We start from the raw sequence: 24063 nt of genomic DNA, 5'->3' as shown, positions 1-24063 counted from the left end.
TCATTTTACAATCATTTAAAAGTAATTTAAAAGTGATTTGAATCTAGTTTGAAATGCTTTGAAGTGATTTAAAAAGTACATAAATCGATTATTCTAAATGATTTTTAAGAACTTATTTAATCATTTGAAAGTGATTTTCAAGTAGTTTATAAATCACAATTTTGCCCACTTAAAGCATTGTAAATCATTGTACAATCATTTAAAAGTAATTTAAAAGTGATTTGAATCTAGTTTGAAATGCTTTGAAGTGATTTAAAAAGTACATAAATCGATGATTCTAAATGATTTTTAAGAACTTATTCAATCATTTGAAAGTGATTTAAAATGATTTTCAAGTAGTTTATAAATCACAATTATGCCCACTTAAAGCATTGTAAATCATTGTACAATCATTTAAAAGTAATTTAAAAGTGATTTGAATTTACTTTGAAATGCTTTAAATTGATTTAAAAAGTACATGGATCGATGATTCCAAATGATTCTAAAGAACTTATTCAATCATTTGAAAGTAATTTATAAATCACAATTTTGCCCACTTAGAGCATTGTAAATCATTGTACAATCATTTAAAAGTAATTTAAAAGTGATTTAAATCTACTTTGAAATGCTTTGAAGTGATTTGAAAAGTACATAAATCGATGATTCTAAATGATTCTGAAGAACTTATTCAATCATTTGAAAGTGATTTCAAATGATTTTCAAGTAGTTTATAAATCACAATTTTGCCCACTTAAAGCATTGTAAATCATTGTACAATAATTTGAAAGTGCTTTAAAGTGATTTAAAATTACATTTCAAAGTACTTTAAACTGATTATTTTGCTGCTTGGGTGGCAGAATACGAGGTTGTTTACAAATAATGGACTCCATTATAATGTATTTGGGAGCAGAGAAATGCATAATTACATAAATTCAATAAAATTTAGAATATTTTACAAAGCATTTAAATCTACTCCAATCACTTGATGGTTTTTCATTTTAACTGATTACAATTAAATAGGTTAAGTTCTAGTTTTGTTTACAAAATATGATCAACAGGGGAAACATCTGTCAGTCATGACTCATGAGCAACCGTTCAGCCACAGAATACACACAAAATGGAAGGTATCAATCTAACCAAGATTTGAGAGCACCAAGACCACGACACATGACTGCATCATCTTGTTAGAAATTAAAACTACTGCTGTATTACAATGCTACACTTTCTTTCAAGATGGCGGATTATGGCGTCAAGATACTAGCCGACTTTCCATTCTGTGGTTCATCTGTGATCAGGTTTTTACTGAACGTAAAAAAAAACGATGGAATTGTTCAGTGGCTTTGAACTCAACCAATGAATTAAGTAATGTTATTGTGCTATGAAAAATGGCCTGTAAAGTAACTTTTACTCTTTTTCTTTATTTTATAGAGCGTTGAAATAATGACAGATCGATTCTTCAATGAAATGAGACGTCATTATTATGTGACACCTAGCAGCTATTTGGAACTCATCAAACTCTATCTATCATTACTGCAGAAAAAGCGAGAAGAAAAGAGAAAAATGAGGGAACGAATACAAAATGGTTTACAGGTTAGCATGAAATTGAAATTTATCTTCTAGATTTATTTATTTGGCTATGCATTTTTCTCAAGTTTTGTTTCATTTGAAATTTAAGGGTCGCTCTTTCTAAAGTCGTTTCTACTCTTAAACCCGTTTAATCAACGTATGGTCGCATTTTTTATAATGTGTTTCAAATAAGTCAGCTGATGATTTAAACTTGAATTCAAGTTTAACTTTTTTGGAGAAAGCTACTCTCAACTGAGAGTAGTGTGGCATGGGTGAGGTCATACCTTCTTGACAGACAGCAGTGTGTTCGATTGGACAGCACGTCTCGATGGAGGGTGGTCAACAGGGGGGTACCTCAGGGTTCAGTTTTGGGACCACTACTGTTTAGTTTGTATGTAAATGACGTAACTGACCGACTCAGACACTCCAGATATCATCTTAATGCAGACGACCTACAGATTTATAGACATTTCAAGACTGATAACTTTGGTGAAGCAGTTACTCTTATGAATGAGGACCTGACTGCTGTCTCACTCTGGACAGCACAACATGGATTGAAAATTAATGAATCAAAATCCAAAACAATCGTTATAGGTAATAGAAGACTTTTGAACCAACTTGACTTTAACCATGGACCTTTCATCGAAATTAACTCTCATAGACTGGATTATAGTGAAAACATTACAAACTTAGGACTTACATTTAACAGACATCTAGACTGGACTGAACAAGTGACAAAGACTTGCAACAGGGTCTTTGCAGGCATTCACTCACTGAAGAGAATTGGAGCTGTTATCCCCTTACGGGAGAGAATAATGCTTGTGAAGACCTTGATATTTCCGCATTTCCATTATGGAGATGTGGTCATACAGGACATGACAGTGACTCTTTCTGAAAGACTGCAAAGGGCTCAGAACTACTGCGTGAGATTCGTCTTTGGCCTTGAAAGGGACGTCCACATAAGCCCTTACATCACTCAGATGGGTATTTTGAAGCTTCGAGACAGCAGAATTTATCATGTGCTGATGCTCCTCCACAAGGTTCTGGCAACTGGGTCTCCTCTCTACTTGAGTCAGAAATTTCAATTCCTCGCAGGAATCAACAGAAGAGATACGAGGCATGGTGCGAGCCTGTTGAGCATTCCCATCCATCGCACTGTGACATATAATAGGTCGTTCTGTGTGACCGCTTGCAGACTGTGGAATAGCTTAACCGCATCTTTGAGGAGTGTGGAGAGGCGGACACTGTTCGGCGCGGAGGTCTTGGCGTGGCTGAGGGAGGGCGATCGGGGCATAGGATGAGGAGGTGTGTATGCGTGGTGTGTTTGCTTGTGTGAAAGGTGTGTGTTTGCGTAAAATTTTCTTGTTTCTTGCTTAAAAATTAAAAAAAAAATCCTATAACTCTATTTCCTAAATTTTTTTTATTTTCTTTCAGTCTAAAATATATTATACTAAATTGAATGAAATAGTTTTTGTTTTTGTTTTTTTTTTCAATTATTGATTTATATTATATACATATATATATTTTTTTCTATCATATTACTTATTATTATATTTAAGAGATTATTTCCTTATGTTTTGATGTAGATGCAGTAGAATTGTATAGGAAGGTTAAGTGGGAGAGAGGGCCGGCTGCGCCCTAACTTCGCCCTCCAGGTTAAAATAAAGGCAGGCTATCTATCTATCTATCTATCTATCTATCTATCTAATGTTGGAAGGAAACTTATTGTATCAATTTCTTGATTCTTTCAAACTCAATATTACGCCGCAGTAAATGGTATGCGCAGTTTCCCCACTGTAATAGGAAATCTTGATAATGTTTTATTACTTTGATTTTGACGTTAATTGATGATTTGATAGATATGAATAATATTGTGAAGTTTATGCTTGAATTTGCATATCTATTTTCTCCCGAGAAGTAACCATCCATCTAGTATTTGATAGGCTTCTAAACGTCCAATTAGCTTCAAGGATGCTAATGCATCTCATCTTACTAATTTTGGAAGTGAATCTAACATTATTTTTCAACTTTTTAGAAATTGTACGAAACAAACGAATTGGTGATAAAAATGCAACATCAAATCAAAGAAATGGCACCGCAGTTGAGAGAGAAGTCTGAAGCGACAGTGAAACTGATGTCTTACCTGGTCAAAGAGAAGTCAGCCGCTGATGACGTTCGCAAAGTTGTCACCGAAGAGGAAGCTATAGTCAAAGTAAGTCTGGTGTATCCTAATCATTTGTATACCATTTGAAAGTCATAAATCTTTAAAAATGTAGTATCAATGATTTTCTTTCGGGGAAAACAAGAAAAGTAACTCACATCAATAATTAAAATATAGCTTATTTCTTTAGCTAGGCTATCAGGTTTAGATAAATATTTGTTAATGTTTTATTTGTTTGTAAGAGCCTAAAATGTATCGTTATTAATACCAATTTCAATTTTGGTCTTAATCACCCCAACAATTTGCATATTGTAGTGGATCAATATTATCAATAGAATCTTAAATATCTGTGTCATCTGTTATTTACTCTGTTTCAATTCTATCTTCTGTTATTCCTGATTCAAAAATTCAATTCTTCAATGTGCAGACTATAATAAGTTGGAATGTAGAAGATTTAAAAACAGGTTTAGACCTAACTTAGACTTCGTTCAAATATTCAAATTCAATTTTCAATAGTTTAAGTATTTGAGTGATTAAGTGTTGCTGTGTATGTTATTAGGAAAAAGCGGCTGAAACTCAAGCTCTGGCTGATGACGCTCAACGAGACCTGGACATGGCTTTGCCGGCAATGGAAGCTGCCTCGAAAGCACTCGAATCCCTCAACAAGAATGACATCAATGAGCTCAGAGTCTTCAATAAACCTCCAAATCTCGTCAAGTTTGTTATGGAAGCAGTGTGCCTTCTACTTGGCCAAAAGTGAGTTACCTTTTAAATTATCTATTGCGATCAATCAAGGAGAATGACTGATCCAGCGGTTAGTGTGATATGTAATCTTTAAGTTTAGATAGATGAAGATCTCGGGCTCTCTAGCTCCCTTGGAAGGGCTACTGGCTCATTCCAGCTCCACTAACAATAAATATATTATTCTAGCCACTTTCCTTAAGTTGAGAACCCACCTGAAAATGTAGCTTTATTAATATGTTATCATCGTCCTTTTCATGACGCAAGCTCAAGCCTGAGGCTTCATCATCATCAGTGGAGATTTTACAGGTTCAGTTTAAGCAACCAAAATATTATATGAGATTCATTTCACCAAAAAGTATAAACAAGATAATCAACGTTGAACAACATATAAATGAAATAATCTAAGAAAAATATAAATATACCAATGGCCTATTAGTCCAGTCACTATATACATTGTTGCATGCAATTTATATTGTAGTTCTGATTTTTTAAATCTATTATTTGGGTATATAAAAGAAGTCCAGAACCAATTTCTTCATGCAAAATTTCCTTGTGCTAGATAGAGTGGCTCAAAAACCTCGTATTTTTGGCTCATTTTCTTGGCTCATTTTCCAGTTTTAAGATATTTCTGCCAAATCTCGTAATCGGACAGAAAAATTTGCTCTCGCTTTTTTTTAGATTTAAAAATTCTGAATAAAATAAGATCATTCGGAACTCTCTATCTCCAATTAGTACTGTGTTTTGATTTTTCAAAAATGAGTGAAATTTGAAGAAAAGAAATCAATATTGATGAATTTTAGTTTTTGATCAACAATATCTTCCAATTGTTACCATTTAGATGTATAATTCAAAATCCCTCTGGGCGTATTTTTGTGCTCTACATTCTGAGATCAGGTAGAGCGCTCTATATCATATAGATTTTCAGGTACACTTGACAACAATGCTCCTTGTATTGTGGAAAACACCTCATTTTCAGCTTCAACCATCATCACCAACTACATTGTCCTCACATTGCTATTTCGCACAATGGACATAAGTTCATGAGATTATGTTCTATGAGAATCACCCGTTAGATGCACTTCATTTCAGTATTTTCTAGTGGAGAAGCGCGCTTAAGGACACCTCGAGGATCAAAATTTATTTTTACACAATGCTCAGATTTCATCGTACTACACTTCATTCTTTTCAACTCGTCAAGGCGGTTCAAAATCATGCATCAAGTCAAATTCGGTCGAAAAATGGAAAATTTATTGTTGAGTGTACTTAAGCGCTTATTCCAATACACAAAAAATCTGGTGTGGTACACTCACACAACTTTCCTTGCTCATTGAACTGTAAGCCTCATTCTCAAACGAGAATAATTTAGGGGAATAACATAATGACGATTGACGGTAACTTATTGAAACTACGTTCAGACTACTGTATAAATGTGTATAATATAATTGTTTTCAGAGTCCTTTTTCCTTTGTGTTAATTGTGAAATTCGATGATTTTTTTCCAAAGTCGTCAAAACAGCTGTTCCACAGATGAAATATCTCGACTATGTGTTCTTTTTATAAACTGCTCTATCTACCTACCTCATGCACGAGAAGGAGGTTACAAAGTCCATTTCTCTAGGTTGGGGTGGAGCCTCCATTAGTTTCTCAGGAAGGAAACTTATGCCAGTTGATAGAGCTGATAAATAACTATACAGGGTATGAATTTGAAAAAAATCGGTCAAGTCATTTTTGAGAAAATCGTGAAAAACATGTTTTTTAGTAATTATCCGCCATTTTTCTTAAGAATATTAAGCTGCGTACACATATTCGTGCTTCCAACCCGCACCGAGCACGCTCCTCCCTCGTACCGCCTCGTACCGCCTTCGTACCACCATCGAACCACAGTCGGACCGCCCACGCACCCATCATGAACGTTAAGGAAGATGTTAGATCTTCTCGCGTTCCCCGGTCGAACTACTCTTGCTCCCCGGTCGATCATCAATCGCTCTGCTGGAGTGACGTTCGGTTGCGGAGCAGAGCGAGAGTCTGTACGCACCTTTACGGAACTCCTGAAATTTTCCCAGAAATGAGACTCATGTCAGTTGATAGGGCTTATAAATAGCTATCCATGATATAAATTTGAAGAAAATCGTTAGAGCCATTTTCGAGAAAAACGTGAAAAACATGGTTTTTTAGTAATTATCCGCCATTTTTTCCGCCATCTTGAATTGAATTTTATTGAATTTCTTATTGTCGGGTCCTCATGGTATAAGGACCTTAAGTTTAAAATTTCAAGTCAATCGGTTAATTAGGAATGGAGTTATCGTGTTCACAGACATACACACATACACACACACACACACACACACACACACACACACACACCACACACAACACACACACACACACACACACACACACAAACACACACATAGACCAATACCCAAAAATCATGTTTTTGGACTCAGGGGAACTTGAAACATATTATAGAAATCTTGAAATCAGGGTACCTTAATTTTTTTGAAAGCTATACTTTCCTTTCCTATGGTAATAGGACAAGGAAAGTAAAGATAGCCAATTGACTGGACTATATAGACATTTTTACTCTCCAATCATTTTCTAATTTGTTCTTCATTTTTCATTACACTGGTATTCTGTAAAGTTTATACATCTCAATCAGGGGGAGTAGCAGTTCATGCAAACTGTGATGTACGTGACCTTCCGAACCCAAAGCTGGTCAGTGTTTCCCCACTTCTATTACCCCTGCACTGACTGTACCCTTCTTACCTTATTTCATCTCTTTCCATATCTTTCTCTAACTATTATTTGGTTCATGTTATTCAATGTTAAAATTTTCTGTTTCTTTTTCTTTCTTGGTTAAAAATTTCCATTCTTTTGTTCTGTTTTGGCTTCAGTAGTACATCCTCATCGATTCCTTCCTTCAACTAAATTCCATCAATATATACCATTTATTTCTTACAAAGAGGACCAACAGCTGCTATACTGTCTATTTCTGCAAGTTTGGTATTGGTTTTTAGTTGTCGATAATCAGCAGTAATTATGTTGAAGGAATTTGACTGAGTAATGGAGTCGCAATCGCTAGTTAAGCTGTTCGCGCAATGAATATTGAGTTGGTGCTCTGGTAACAAGATGAGCTGCCACTTGATACAGTTGAACGCCCTTAAGCGGCCTCTTGGCAGGAGCAGTAAATACAGCTTCCCAATCACGATTTAAAGATCATTTATACAAATTGGAAAAAAATTATTCATGCAAACAAGTAAAGAATTTCAGTACATTATTTCTGTATATATTTTTCATTTGCAGAGGAGATTGGCAAACATCAAAAGTTGTGCTTGGCGATATGAATTTTCTAAAAAAGTTACAAGAGTACGACAAGGATCATATACCTGATAGTATGTTGAAAAAACTGAAAGATTACGTAGATCACCCAGAGTTCGTTCCTGATTTGGTGGCAACACAGTCGAAAGTGTGCAAGTCTATGTGCATGTGGGTGCGTGCCATTGACACCTATGCCAAGGTCTACAGAGTTGTCGAGCCAAGAGAAAAAAGTAAGTTTCAATTTGAGTCATTGGTGCCATACACTAGAAAATAAAACTATGAATTTCGGATTTCTGCTTTTTAAGTTTACGCACTGCATAATGATAGCAAGAGTAATTGATTTGGATACTTTGGTTTGCTAGCTAAACCACAAATTACTACTTTCATTGATTCCTGAGATTACATTGAGACTACATTTCGCTATTATTCTGATTCTTGGCTATGAACGTGGAATACATCTCCATTTTATCATTGTCTGATTATTTTTTCTTTAGAAGAGTTACTGAACGTCACTATTCCTAGTTAAATAAAAACTAGAAAAAGATTTCCATAAAATTTCTTGGCGTGCAGACGTAGCGTTGTTGAATTAACGAACTTCCAATATGAATTAATAGTTTTAATTGTTCAAACTAATACTCTTCATTATTCATTACATTTTACTTGTCATGAATTTTCACCGTCGTCAACAATTTATCTACTCATTGTGAAAATTCATGACAAATAATAAAAATTATGTAGTTCTATTACACTGCGTACACATATTCGTGCTTCCAACCCGCACCGAGCACGCTCCTCCCTCGTACAGCCCTCGTACCGCCTTCGTACCAACATCGAACCACAGTCGGACCGCCCACGCACCCATCATGAACGTTAAGGAAGATGTTAGATCTTCTCGCGTTCCCCGGTCGAACTACTCTTGCTCCCCGGTCGATCATCAATCGCTCTGCTGGAGTGACGTTCGGTTGCGGAGCAGAGCGAGAGTCTGTACGCACCTTTACGGAACTCCTGAAATTTTCCCAGAAATGAGACTCATGTCAGTTGATAGGGCTTATAAATAGCTATCCATGATATAAATTTGAAGAAAATCGTTAGAGCCATTTTCGAGAAAAACGTGAAAAACATGGTTTTTTAGTAATTATCCGCCATTTTTTCCGCCATCTTGAATTGAATTTTATTGAATTTCTTATTGTCGGGTCCTCATGGTATAAGGACCTTAAGTTTAAAATTTCAAGTCAATCGGTTAATTAGGAATGGAGTTATCGTGTTCACAGACATACACACATACACACACACACACACACACACACATACACACACACACACACACACACACACACACACACACACACACACACACACACACAAACACACACATAGACCAATACCCAAAAATCATGTTTTTGGACTCAGGGGAACTTGAAACATATTATAGAAATCTTGAAATCAGGGTACCTTAATTTTTTGGAAAGCTATACTTTCCTTTCCTATGGTAATAGGGCAAGGAAAGTAAAGATAGCCAATTGACTGGACTATATAGACATTTTTACTCTCCAATCATTTTCTAATTTGTCCTTCATTTTTCATTACATTGGTATTCTGTAAAGTTTATACATCTCAATCAGGGGGAGTAGCAGTTCATGCAAACTGTGATGTACGTGACCTTCCGAACCCAAAGCTGGTCAGTGTTTCCCCACTTCTATTACCCCTGCTCTGACTGTACCCTTCTTACCTTATTTCATCTCTTTCCATATCTTTCTCTAACTATTATTTGGTTCATGTTATTCAATGTTAAAATTTTCTGTTTCTTTTTCTTTCTTGGTTAAAAATTTCCATTCTTTTGTTCTCATCGATTCCTTCCTTCAACTAAATTCCATCAATATATACCATTTATTTTTTACAAAGAGGACCAACAGCTGCTATACTGTCTATTTCTGCAAGTTTGGTATTGGTTTTTAGTTGTCGATAATCAGCATTAATTATGTTGAAGGAATTTGACTGAGTAATGGAGTCGCAATCGCTAGTTAAGCTGTTCGCGCAATGAATATTGAGTTGGTGCTCTGGTAACAAGATGAGCTGCCACTTGATACAGTTGAACGCCCTTAAGCGGCCTCTTGGCAGGAGCAGTAAATACAGCTTCCCAATCACGATTTAAAGATCATTTATACAAATTGGAAAAAATTATTCATGCAAACAAGTAAAGAATTTCAGTACATTATTTCTGTATATATTTTTCATTTGCAGAGGAGATTGGCAAACATCAAAAGTTGTGCTTGGCGATATGAATTTTCTAAAAAAGTTACAAGAGTACGACAAGGATCATATACCTGATAGTATGTTGAAAAAACTGAAAGATTACGTAGATCACCCAGAGTTCGTTCCTGATTTGGTGGCAACACAGTCGAAAGTGTGCAAGTCTATGTGCATGTGGGTGCGTGCCATTGACACCTATGCCAAGGTCTACAGAGTTGTCGAGCCCAAGAGAAAAAAGTAAGTTTCAATTTGAGTCATTGGTGCCATACACTAGAAAATAAAACTATGAATTTCGGATTTCTGCTTTTTAAGTTTACGCACTGCATAATGATAGCAAGAGTAATTGATTTGGATACTTTGGTTTGCTAGCTAAACCACAAATTACTACTTTCATTGATTCCTGAGATTACATTGAGACTACATTTCGCTATTATTCTGATTCTTGGCTATGAACGTGAAATACATCTCCATTTTATCATTGTCTGATTATTTTTTCTTTAGAAGAGTTACTGAACGTCACTATTCCTAGTTAAATAAAAACTAGAAAAAAGATTTCCATAAAATTTCTTGGCGTGCAGACGTAGCGTTGTTGAATTAACGAACTTCCAATATGAATTAATAGTTTTAATTGTTCAAACTAATACTCTTCATTATTCATTACATTTTTCCGGCGCCACTATATCAATCTCTAGTATGATGAATCAATTTGTTTTAGTTGTGACATCATGGCAAGTGAAGTGAAGCAGCACTTAACAAAATATTAAGTAGAAACTTACCCTTTAAAAACAGATCCTTTATTCATAAACGGCTTTGAAAATGTTCCTAGCTAATGCTCTTATAAACTAATCAAAACAGTTCTAGAATTTCGTTTATTGATGCTGATTGGCTTTTGCTATTGTTTGATAGGTAACCAAAGCCAACATGAGCTGCGTACAGATTTGAGCGCCACCAACTTTTCCACTTTTCATTATATTAGGCCCGGTTGCCAAAAAGCTGGTTAGATTTTAATCGTTATTCTTTTCTTTTTGAAAAATCCTTCTTTGATTGGTTTTCGTGAAATTAATCACGATTAAAATATAACAGACTTTTCTGCAACCGGCACTAACTGTTTGTGTACAGATATAGATATAATCAACTGATAGTCCATTCAATATATACATAAGAAAGGAGTTGTGCTTGCATTATATATTAGAGTTCCGATTTTTTTTATATACTATTTGGATATGTAACCAACCCAGAATGGGGGTAGAATTAAGAGATTCCTAAATTCTAAAGGGCGAGTCATGGGACTTTATTAAACAACAAACTTCAGCATTCTATTAAACTTGTAAAATTTTATTAGATGAATTAAACTGATTTAAATTTGGACAATAACAAGAATAATCTATATCGGTTCATTACACATTCTAAAAATTTAAGATGACTGCATGTAAGATTTTGCTAACTGCTTATTTGGATTCTAACTGTTCACGAAGGTAGCGTGGACTTTACTCATTTCTCAATTACAAATTTATGATACTAGGGACTCGGTCATTCAAGGGTTTTTAGCATGAGCTAGAAAATATAATGGCACTAACAATCGATCAATTTATAAATTCATTACTATTTAGAAATTTTCACTACACTGATTACTCCCGGATAACTTACTAATTTAAACAAACATTGATATATTCACTTCAAATAATTAATAAACTACTTCAACTTAACTTACGGCGAAAATAATACATATTAACAAACTTAAACAGCAAACAATTTCAACACACACGTTAATTTTGAGCCCTCGAGGCCCGAGGCTACCTCTGGATTCTAAATGTGAATTCGGCCGCGGCTTGATTGGAACTGAACTATTCCACGCAAATTATGCTCCCCTTCCACCAACGAGACAACGGTCCACGTGGAGACGAGCATAATTCCGTGGTAAAGGAAAATAATGCAAATTTGAAATTATTTTTTAACAGAAAAATAAATTTCTCACGATAAAAATTCACACACAAAATTCAGCTACAAGATCACTAAAGTCTCATTGTTGAAGTCCTAATTCTAAACTAATTTTAAACCCATACTAAATTTATCTCTATGAAAACACAAACCCATGATTAATTTATTTATTTCAATATTATCACCATCACAGATACATGAGGGAAGTCCAGAATCAATTTCTTCTTGCAAAATTCCCTTGCGCTAGATACAGCGTGGCCCAAATATCTTGTATTTTTGGTTCATCTTCCAGTTTCTCAGCCATTTCCACCAAAACCGTTAATCGGACAGAAAAATTTGCATATAAAAAAAAAGAATAAAAAGAAGAATAATTCAAAATCCTTCTGGGGGCATTTTTGTGCTCTACAATCTGAGATCATGTAGAGCGCTCTATCTCATATAGATTTCCAGGTACACCTGACAACAATGCTCCTTTTATTGTGAAAAACACCTAATTTTCAGCTTCAACCATCATCACCAACTACATTGTCCTCACATTGCTATTTCGCACAATGGACATAAGTTCATGAGATTATGTTCTATGAGAATCACCCGTTAGATGCACTTCATTTCAGTATTTCCTAGAGGAGAGGCGCGCATAAGGACACCTAAGGATCAAAATTTTAAACACTCATAACTTTTGACACAATGCTCGGATCTCATCATACTACACTTCATTCTTTTCAACTCGTCAAGGCGGTTCAAAATCATGCATCATGAGTCAAATTCGGTTGAAAAATGGAACATTTATTGCTGAGTGTACTTAAGCCTCTACCTAAGCCTCAGATAGAGCACAAAAATAGCCCAGAGGGATTTTGAATTATTCATCTAAATGGTAACAATCAGAAGATATTGTTGATCAAAAACTAAAATTCATCAAAATTGATTTTTTCTTTAAATTTCACTCATTTTTGAGAAATCATAACTCAGTACTCATTAGAGATAGAGAGTTCCGAATGATCTCATTTTATTCAGAATGTTTAAATCTAAAAATAGGCGAAGCAAATTCTTCTGTCCGATTAACGGATTTCGCGGAGCTGGAAACTGGAAAATGAACCGAAAATACGATGTTTTTGGGCCACTCTGTATCTAGCACAAGGAAGTTTCGCATGAAGAAATTGGTTCTGAACTTCTCTCATGTATCCAAATAATAAAAAAATATAAAAAAATCAGAACTACAATATTTATATTGCAAGCACCAATGTATGTATATAGTGACTGAAAGTGAAATGCGCGTGACACTCAACGGTTCAAGTCTGTACGTAGCTTTACATAAGAAATTCTTCCAAATCGTTTATAAAATGTATGCATTTAATACGACCCAAGTTTTGTTTAGATATCAGATATGAGATATGAGGTAATGAAATATTGTAATTGGACAGGGTGGAGGCAGCCGAAAAGGAGCTGAACCAGGTTGTGAGCGTGCTGAAGCAGAAGCAGCAGATGTTGGCAGAGGTAGAGGCGCAGATTGGGCGACTAGAATCGCAGTACGACGCGTCGGTCGCAGAGAAGGCCGAACTGGAGGCCGCCATGGACCAATGCAACGCCAGGCTCGGCCGCGCCGGGCACCTCACGCTGGCGCTCGGCGACGAACAGATTCGATGGGAGCACACTGTTCAAGTAACTAGTTCATTAGCACAATTGAGGCCTATTCTATCATCATTTGTTTAACATTTCCTTTCAGTTTGAAAGTTCAGTTATTATGTATATTGTTACTTTTATTGATCACTCATTACATATAGTTATTACAATATAATTATTGTTCTTTGACTTCCTCTTAGTTCAAAAATTCAATTGTTATTCATATTGTTATTACTTTTAATGATCACTAATTGCATATATTTACTAAAATAGGTCGATTGTATAAAAGCTTGCAATTGCTAGTTCTAAGTAATTTCCAAGCAAATGAATTGCTAGGATTCGAGTCATAACTGTTTAATAATATTTGTATAGCTAGAACTAATGACTAGGTTCTTGTCACTAGATTCTGGTTTTTATTCAATCGACCCATATTATTCTTTGACCTCCTTTTAGTTCAAAATTTCAGTTACTTCTTGATAAAATCATCTTTCTACATCATAACTTCATTGGTAATGCGAACTGATCAGGTAATCAAAATTCAATATGATTTGTTATGATTTTCCACTTCTGGAAAATTCAGGTTATTCTTGACTTGATTCATTCACAGACTTGTTTGGAACAACTGTCTCAAGTCGCTTATCAGAGAATTTGGTTATGAATTAGAAAATTATACAAATTGATTATGAGTTGTGATAAAATATCGGAGCACCGAGCTTCGCTCGTTATTTTTATTTATTGATAAACAGAACACAATTCTTTAAAATGATCGTGTTTATATTTCACAGCTGGCTATATGTCATCTTATGAATCTCGGGGATGCGATATTTTGATTTTTTACATACTCACTCGCTCACTCACTTTAAAAAAATCTTTATTGGTTCTTCAACAACAATAAATATATAAAAAAAACTTTCAGCAAAAATAAAAGAAACCAATCACCTGCAAGGAAAATCCTCTGTGCAGGTGAGAGTTGCTAATACAAATTCAATAGTCATTAAGAACTTACAAAAGATGAAATAAGAATTTATATAATATAATATTTAATAAAAGAAGATGATGAACAAGAGGAATAAGGGTGAAAGAAAGAAGGAGAAGAGAAAAAATGAAAAGAGAAAGAAAGAGAGATGGCAAATATACGGTACTATTGGAACAAAGATAAGAGTCACTCAAAAAGTATGTCCTCGATTTTACTGGTAATTATCCATTCAATAGTTCTTTTTTCAAGCAATGAAACATAATTCAGATTAATATGCTCCATAAGGTAATCTGGAATTTTGTTGATCAATTTTTTAGCTAGGTAGAAGTATTGTCTCCGGCAAACATTAAGATCCATTCTTATATTTTCAAACCTATTTCTATAAATAGTTAAATTGAAGTTTGATTCACGGAATAGAAAAATATCTTTATTATTCCTAATGAAAATAATAAGGTTTTTGATATATAATTGACGGACTGTCAAAACTTTAAACTAGTTGAATAAATATTCCGTTGGATAAAGACGAGGTTTACCTAAAATAGTTTTAATAAGGTGTTTTTGGATAATAAAAAGTTTTTTAAAATGAGCATTCAAAGCACCCCCCCCAATCCCGAATGCCATACTGTAATACAGATTGAGCATATGAGTAGTAGATTAGCTCTGTTATTCTTTGATTATTTAGTTGTTTGATTTGATGAAATTTGTAAATAAGAAATCTTAGTTTTACTTTCCTTGCCCTACTACCATAGGTAAGGAAAGTATTGCTTTCCAAAAAAAATTAAGGTACCCAATTTCAAGTTTTCTATAGGTTTCAAGGTCCCCTAAGTCCAAAAACATGATTTTTGGGTATTGGTGTGTGTGTGTGTGTGTGTGTGTGTGTGTGTGTGTGTGTGTGTGTGTGTGTGTGTATGTCTGTGGACATGATAACTCCATTCCTAATTAACCGATTGACTTGAAATTTTAAACTCAAAGTCCTTATACCATGAGGACCCGACAATAATAAATTCAATAAAATTCAATTCAAGATGGCGGAAAAAATGGCGGATAATGACTAAAAAGCCATGCTTTTCACGGTTTTCTCGAAAACGGCTCCAACGATTTCCTTCAAATTTACACCATGGATAGCTATTTATAAGCCCTATCAACTGGAATGAGTCTCATTTCTGGGAAAATTCCAGGAGCTCCGTAATATTCTTGAGAAAAATGGCGGATAATGACTAAAAAGCCATGCTTTTCACGGTTTTCTCGAAAACGGCTCCAACGATTCTTTTCAAATTTATACCATGCATAGCTATTTATAAGCCCAATCAACTGACATGAGTCTCATTTCTGAGAAAATTGCAGGAGCTCCGTAATATTATTGAGAAAAATGACAGTTAATGACGGATAATGACTAAAAAACCATGTTTTTCACGAAAATTGCAGGAGCTCCGTAATATTCTTGAGAAAAATGACAGTTAATGACTAAAAAACCATGTTTTTCACGATTTTCTCAAAAACGGCTCTAACGATTTTTTTCAAATCTATACCCTGTATAGTTATTTATTAGCTCTATCAACTGACATGAGTCTTTTTCCTGGGGTACTAATGGGGGGTCCACCCAATCCTTGAGAAATGGACTTTGTAACCTCCTTCTCGTGCATGAGAAGGTACACGGTTTTTACTTTTTCTTCTTCCATATACCGTGGGTACGGTAGGTAGAGCAGTTTATAAAAAGAACACAGTCATAGTCAAGATATTTCATCTGTAGAACAGCTGTTTTGACGAATTACAAAAAAAAATCGAATTTCACAATTTACGTAAAGGAAAAAGTACTCTGAAAACAATTGTATATACACATATACAGTAGTCTGATCGTAGTTGCAAATATGTTTCCGTCAATCGTCATTATGTTATTCCCCTGAATTATTCTCGTTTGATAATGAGTCTTATAGTTCAATGAGCAAGGAAAGTTGTGTGAGTGTACCACATCAGATTTTTTTGCACATGCTGTCAATATGACTGTTCCATCTTAGATAAGGATCTATAAATATTATTCAATGTGTTTCTATAGTTTGCATATTGGGCTTTGAGGATTATGTTGAAAGGTTGTTTCTTAAGGATTTGATGCATGCGGTCACGATTTCTTATGGAAGTGATAAATCCAATAGTAATCCAAGGTTTTAGAGGTTTCATTTTGTGTGTTAAAGTTTTGATGTGAGTGACTTTTTTATCTCAGTTGTTATTTTATCAACAAAGAGATCTACAGCATCATCAATATTCAAATCAATTAAAGCATTTACATTGGACCAGTTGTAGTTTTCCATGTTTGTTGCTAATTCTCTATAATTGATTAATTCTTTATAGTTAACTGTTAATTGTGGTTTCTGAGAAGTCTTCTCTATACACAAACTCAAGCAAATTAGAAAATGGTCAGTTACACTCGTTTTAATTATTGAGCCAATAGAATCATTACATCAATAGAATCTAGGCAAGATTGAGAGCCATTGACCACCCGTGTAGGTTTGTTTATATATGATTTGAATCCGTTAGATGAAAGTAAGTTGAAGCTGTGGTTACTATATCGGTTTCCTGCGGCCAGGATCGGTGTCTCGGGGTCGAGAAAGGCGTTCCCAAGCCTTACTCAAGGTCCTCTTGCTTTTCCAATTGGAACTAGCAAGGTAGAAGAGACCTCTCACCGGGCGTCACTGCTGGTCACCGGGTCCCCAACCTCGGGTACCGGCTATTTCCTGCGGCCAGGATCGGTGTCTCGGGGTTGAGAAAGGCGTTCCCAAGCCTTACTCGAGGTCCTCTTACCGTTCCTGGTCCTCTTCGTGATGTCCCTGGGTCTAGTCAGGTTTTAGCCAAAACCCGACTTGTCGCCACTGGTCGAATCAGGCAAGCTGGCTGCTAAAAGTCGCCGAAGTGGTCGCACAATACTCACCTGCTGCGAGTGTTGTATCTTGGAGCTTCCAGCGTCTTCTATTAACTCCAGTTAACAGAAGACACAATTCGAAATAGTCGAAGGAGTTGGAGTATACTCTGGTCACGAGTTGTACTCACTCTCTAGCCGCACGCTGCTTTCTTCACTAGTTCTCGACCGACCGCCCGTACTAGACTGATCTTCACTGCCTCTCGGCGAGAAGCCCTCCAGCAGCCGAGTGGGAGGGGGTAAGGATGCGCAGCATAGTTGAGCAGTAGCTCAGTTGCTGTCTTGCTCGTTGTACAACGAGATCTTATGATGAGATTACCGAGCGTCTTCAAAACTAGCTCTAAAATCAATTTCCCTCACTAGTTACGATATACATCGCATTCGCGAATGATTAGCGAGCGTAAAGAAAATCTACTGCGCATGCGCGGATGGATAGCGAGCGAAAAAGTAGATTCTCCTCAGAAATAAGCTGTTTCACGAGGAGAATTGTGTATGTAAATTCTTTTTTTACGCGCAGTTGTAGAAAAAATATCTTTTTTTCTGTAAGATCTGTGTTGAGAGTAAATATATATTGTAGAAATAATGCGGTGGGTCAGCGACTATTATTTTTTTTTTAGTTTTTTGCTAGATATGTTCTTGACTGCTTTCAATTTGGTCCAGTCTTTCATTCCATCTGGTAACTTTTAAGGTGCAATTACTTGGCGCGTCGTTCAAGCCGCTTTGTATTTACGGCTGTAGTCTATTACTGTATAGTCTATATAATATCGATATCGAATCTGTAGTGACTATAGCAGCAGCGCGACTATAGTGCGGTCCACGTTATAATGGCAGTGTACGATCGACAATACTGTTGCTGTCCTTTTCTATCATACAACAAAATATAAAGCACTATTCCTCTCTAGCTTTGCAATGTTGTCTGTTTGCCATAATAATTTTTTTACTTTTGACAGTGACTGTACAAAAGTAAACAAACAATTCTCAGCCGCCATTTTTTCTACATTCTATCAAAATTCTTTAGTACACAAGTCGTATAATTGATTTGAAATTTATTTTTGAAACAATGAAATAATTTTTAGACATTACCGTATGAGAAACACAAATTAAAATACCTGAAATGACATTTTTAAAGTTGATAACTAACCATATCTAACCATAAGTTAAATATATATAGTAGTAGTATTACAACCCTATTGTTATAGAATATAGCTGACTATGCATTATCTTCTTTATGTCTCAATTAATTATTTTCAGTTAGTTCTACTCAAACTCTTGACGAGAGCACTCGGCTCCCGAAATTCTTTAATTCGGTATTTTCTGTAGTTGTAGTGTTAATAAAGTTTCAATTTTTAAAAACTCAGTCGTGTCGTCCAATCACTTAACTGGCGCCCGAACTTACGTCGCGGAAAGTTTTATCGTTGTATCCATCCACGTTCATTAAACTCGGATACAAGACCTTTTATCTAGTGCAACGAAAAAACTTTGAGTTTCACCTCTTCATCCGTGAACCAACCCATATATTTTTCTCCAACGAGAAACTCATAGTGAAACTGACTCGACTTCAAAATCCAAAATCTACCACTCAACTACAAAATTATTCTCCTACGAGAAAACAAAGTCAAGTGTTATCAGAGTAAACTCAAACTTTCAAAAATTTCTTCAACAAGAGCTTAACTTTCACCAGTGTTGATAAGTGTAAATCAACTCAAACTACAAAAACGAAATCGACTTCAAGTACTTCTGAATGGAAAACCACCATCAAGCTGTTATCACCATCACGCTGTAACCGTATCCAGCCTTGCAGTTAGCTCAACCCCACGCTGGCCACCGCAGGAGACGAGAGGACTCTACAGAGGGACCGAGATCTCGCCACCTACAGGAGGATTCCTGCTGTCCTTATATCATCTGAAGGAGAAGACGACACCGACGACGACGCTGACGACAACCGGAACATCGACCACCAACCTCAATCGACTGTGAGTAATTTCGTTATATCTCTTCCTCAGCCAAACCTTACAATGCCTAATATCTCGAAACAAATTCCTCATGACACTCTTAAATTTATACCCCATTATGATGGTACTTGCTATAAGCTACCACATTTTATTAGTACTTGTAATGAATTATTAGTGTCCTATTGCAGTGAAAACATTGTCGAAAAATCAGAAAATCACTGGCTCCTTTTCAGGGCAGCCGTAAGCCGTCTTTCAGGACCCGCAGAATCAGTTGTTTTTAATAACAATTGTACAACTGTAACAGAGCTGATAGCCGCTCTAAAAACAAACTTCGCTGACAACAGGTCCGTTCCAGACCTAATTGCGGAAATTACTTTCATGAAATTACTTTCCTATTCCAATGAACACCCGATCGAATTCATTAATTGCCTGGATGAAAAACGCACAACTGTGTTGACTAAATATAAACTAGATGGTATCCAAGGTGAACTTTTGACAAATCTAATGCAGCAGTTGAACGCAACTCTCACCCGTACATTGATTCACGGAGTACATCCAACTTTGGGCTCTCATTTGCAAATCCTCCAAATTCATGATCTTGACGATGCTAGACATAAGATTATTAATGACTGTATTATTGTTCTAAGGAGCTTGAACTTCAAATCAACTATCAGTACTATCAATAAAATTGATTCAAGAGCTTTTAATCAAACGCCAATGCGATCAAACACATTCACTCATGCTTATCAAGCAAGCAACAGAGCTTTTTCTAACAACTTCTCGCAACCTCGAGTACCGAATTTCTTCCAACAGAATAATGGATCACAGCAAACATTCCCCCAGAACAGAAACATTCAACAAAATTTTCCTCAAAATCAATTTGCTCAATTCCCTCACCAACCGAGGCCTGTGCAAATCAATCCTCAATTCAGACAACCACATAGTAATTGGGATATAGTAAGTGGGATTCACAAAACACTGTCAGCATGCGCACAGTTCAAACAAATCCTTCTAATCGTTTCAAGCTGAACCCAAAATCTCCCTTTGAAGTGCATCATTTGCAAGATGACTTGACAGATAACTCATCTAATCTTTTCGGAAACGAAATCCAAAGCATGCAAAACCAGCTAACTTCACTTACTGAAGCATTCAACAACATGCAGGCTCATTTTTTAGGGGTAGGCCCAACATACTCAGCGGAAACACCCCCAAAAAATTTGAATTGAATATCATAAATAAGTCGCTCCCATATTTTGTCGACCACGCTAACCGTAAATGGTTGACACTGTAAATGGTTAACCGTAAACGGTTAACGTAACCGGATGGTTGACACTGGGTCGTCAAAGAACTATGTGAACCCCTCTATCATACCACCCAATGTGACCAGATATAAAGAAAAGTTCGTAGTAAAAACACCAGCCGGTGAAAGTGATGGAAATGAATACATTTTTATGAACTCAAATACTGTGTTTCCAGGAAGTTCACAAATCAAAATGTACGTGTATGACTTTTCAACAAGATACGATATCTTATTAGGTCACGAAACTTTGAAAGAACTCAAAGCCAAAGTAAATTATACAAACAACACGTTACATTATCGTACTATTTCGAAACCGTTGTTATCAGTGATTAACTCTAATGAACAAATTCAATTGAAACCAGGATTTAATGTTGTTACTGTACCAGTTAGGTCGACTCCTAATCTCAAGACAGGACTACTTAAAGCTGTTTCTCATGAAAGTTATTACGTTGAAGAAAGTATTGTTAGTATAGAAGAGAATAGATGTAAGTGCGTAATGTATTCCAATGAGCTCATGACCATAAGCCCCGAGCCAATGGAGATAGAAGAATTAGAAACTATTTTTGACAATGATGAAATTGATAACTCAGATGTATAAAACAAATCGGATATTATAAGAGAAATTCCCAAACTTCTTTGGACGGACCATATGAATGTCGAAGAGCGGAAACATATCATAAATCTAATACGGAATTTTCCTGAAATTATCAAACGTGAACATGATGAATTGACAAGTAGTACTAATCTGTTGAAATTTGAAATCAACACTACTGTATCACGTACACCCTGAGTAGCTTCAAAGGTGGGTGATTGATACCCAAGTATTGCTCCTGGATGACTTCGCTCAGTCATAATGTGGGCGGGGAAAGGAGGCAAGTCGAAGTTCCTCTTCCTTCTTCTTTGTGCCTCAGCTGGCGTGAACAGCACCTCCTGGTGCTTCTGACGGCGTGAAGGTAGCTCTCTTCTCTGATGACACCACTTTGATGTAATTTTGTATCGGCCTTACGGCCTCGGTTCCGCTCCAGTGAAGTAGGAAAAGGAAGGACATACAGGATAGGGACGGCAGACAACGGTCCGCTGTGCCCTGGGGAGAAGGGAGAATAGGGACGGCAGACAACGGTCCGCTGTGTCCTAGGGAGAAGGAAGAATAGGGACTGCAGACAACGGTCCGCTGTGCCTGGGGAGAAGGAAGAATAGGGACGGCAGACAACGGTCCACTGTGCCCTGGGGAGAAGGAAGAATAGGGACGGCAGACAACGGTCCGCTGTGCCCTGAGGGGATGGAAAGAATAGGGACGGCAGACAACGGTCCGCTGTGCCCTGGGAGATGGAAAGATAGGGACGGCAGACAACGGTCCACTGTACCCTGGGGAAATGGAAGGACAGGGACGGCAGACAACGGTCCGCTGTGCCCTAGGGAGATGGAAGGACAGGGACGGCAGACAACGGTCCGCTGTGCTCTGGGGAAATGGGAGGGCAGGGACGGCAGACAACGGTCCGCTGTGCCCTAGGGAGATGGGAGGACAGGGACGGCAGACAACGGTCTGCTGTGCCCTGGGGAAATGAAAGGACAGGGACGGCAGACAACGGTCCGCTGTGCCCTGGGGGAATGGAAGGTCAGGGACGGCAGACAACGGTCCGCTGTGCCCTAGGGAGATGAAAGGTTAGGGACGTATGGCAGCCAATGGGCCGCTGTACCAGGACAGGAGGTCGGGGACGTACGGCAGCCAACGGGCCGCTGTACAAGGAGCAGGAAGGTTGTGAGCGGAATGCTGTGGTCTGGGGCTCGTCCGGCCTTAAATACTCCCCCAAAGTGGAGGGATGGAGTTGTGCTGCCGCCAGAGGCGGTGGAAATTGTCTCGATGCGCAGAAGATGGTGCGCCATCAGTACCTTCCTTATCTCCGCGGTTGGCTAGCGTTGCTGATAGCCGAAAGTCTTTCTTAATATTATTAATTATTTAGCAATATTTTCCGTCACAATTTTACTTTGTGACACCCCACTCCTACTTGGGGGGGGGGGGTCGGAGCCCTCTATGGCACCACCTTTAAAGGCGTGAGCCATCTAGGCATCACCTTAAGAGGTGTACACCTCCCAGGCATCACCTTATAAGGTGTATGCCGCTCAGGCATAGGTCACTGCCTATGGGCATCATCTATGCCTGGTCTACGGGCACATATTTACGCCATCCATCCGGTAATTGGATTTTTATACGTGGCTTGCCAGCCCGTTTGCGCTTACCAGGTGTCGAGACTCGGTTACAGAACACTGGATCCTTCCTCCTTGAGTGACCTGGTGTGGGTTCCTGGGACGGTGGGACTACTTCATTGATAGTCGCACACTGCGTTGGCTCTCCTACGTCCATATCCATTGAGGGTGGCATGGACTCCTCCACATCCATGGCAGTGGGGGGTGGTGTTGTCTTGTTCACATCCATGACTGTGGGGGGTGCTATTAACTTTTCCACATCACTCTCGGAGTTACCACTTGTGTTGGTGGCTGGGGCATGAATTGTGGCCCGCCGTTCAGAGTCATTCATCTCATTCCTGTGATCCATCACTATGTTGCCCGAAGATGCTTGTTCTGGAATATATGACGATTCCGCCCTGGCATCAATCAAAGCATTGAGTTCAACTCCATTCAAACCAACCTGCATGAATATCCTTTTGTCGCGATCCTTGTTGTCCTGAGATTCGGATTGTACAGCTGATATTGTTGGGACTGCTGTTGTCTTAGTCCCCAATAAGAGAGATCGCAACATTATTAGCAGACTTGTAGGATTCAGTTGGGGAGGGTCCCACTCTACCTCTCTCGTGAATGTGTGAATATTCACCCTGTTTTCACGCATAAATTCCATGCCTAATAGCAACTCTTGTCCAAGTCCTTCCATTATAGATGCCACTAGTGGAACTGTGATTTGTCCTATAGTTACATTAGTTGTCAGCTTCTCATTTAATGGGGTAGATCGTCCATCAGCTAATATTGCATGGTGATGAGTTGGTACCTTCCTTATCATCCCTATTTTTTGGATAACTTCATAAACCTCATTACTCATATAATTAGCTTCAGCGCCACTATCTAGCAATGCCCGACACTTTTTACCACCGATTGCCACAGTAATGAATAGTCTGTTGTCACTTGATGACTCTTCAATCACAGGGATCCTGTGTGCCGTTTGCATCACTGCTGTCTTGTTCGGAGTTTTATTCTCCTTCTGCACATCACAGACACATTTCAGTGCTCTCTTTCCGCTCCTTTTACATGGTGGGATATCGGGACAGTGTGATCTCCAGTGCCCCGGTCTCTTGTATTGCCCACACATGGGTTCAGACTCACTAAGAGATGGTCTGTT

At 37.4% G+C, this 24063-nt stretch overlaps 1 protein-coding gene across 1 annotated transcript in view; it reads left to right on the top strand.

Moving 5' to 3' along the window:
- LOC111061278 (dynein heavy chain 6, axonemal-like) overlaps nt 1-24063 on the top strand; it is a 182765-nt gene that overhangs the window by 74844 nt on the left and 83858 nt on the right. Inside the window, exons 48-50 of the mRNA XM_039430794.1 lie at nt 4266-4462; nt 10009-10254; nt 13377-13614. Of these exons, the coding sequence (XP_039286728.1) occupies nt 4266-4462; nt 10009-10254; nt 13377-13614 (681 nt within the window). The remainder of the gene's footprint in view (nt 1-4265; nt 4463-10008; nt 10255-13376; nt 13615-24063) is intronic.

This window comes from Nilaparvata lugens, chromosome 6 (genome assembly GCF_014356525.2).
Source record: "Nilaparvata lugens isolate BPH chromosome 6, ASM1435652v1, whole genome shotgun sequence".
In the NCBI taxonomy this organism is placed as follows: domain Eukaryota; kingdom Metazoa; phylum Arthropoda; class Insecta; order Hemiptera; family Delphacidae; genus Nilaparvata; species Nilaparvata lugens.
Note: the sequence above shows the minus strand (reverse complement) of the source record. Positions and strands in the feature narration are given on the sequence as shown.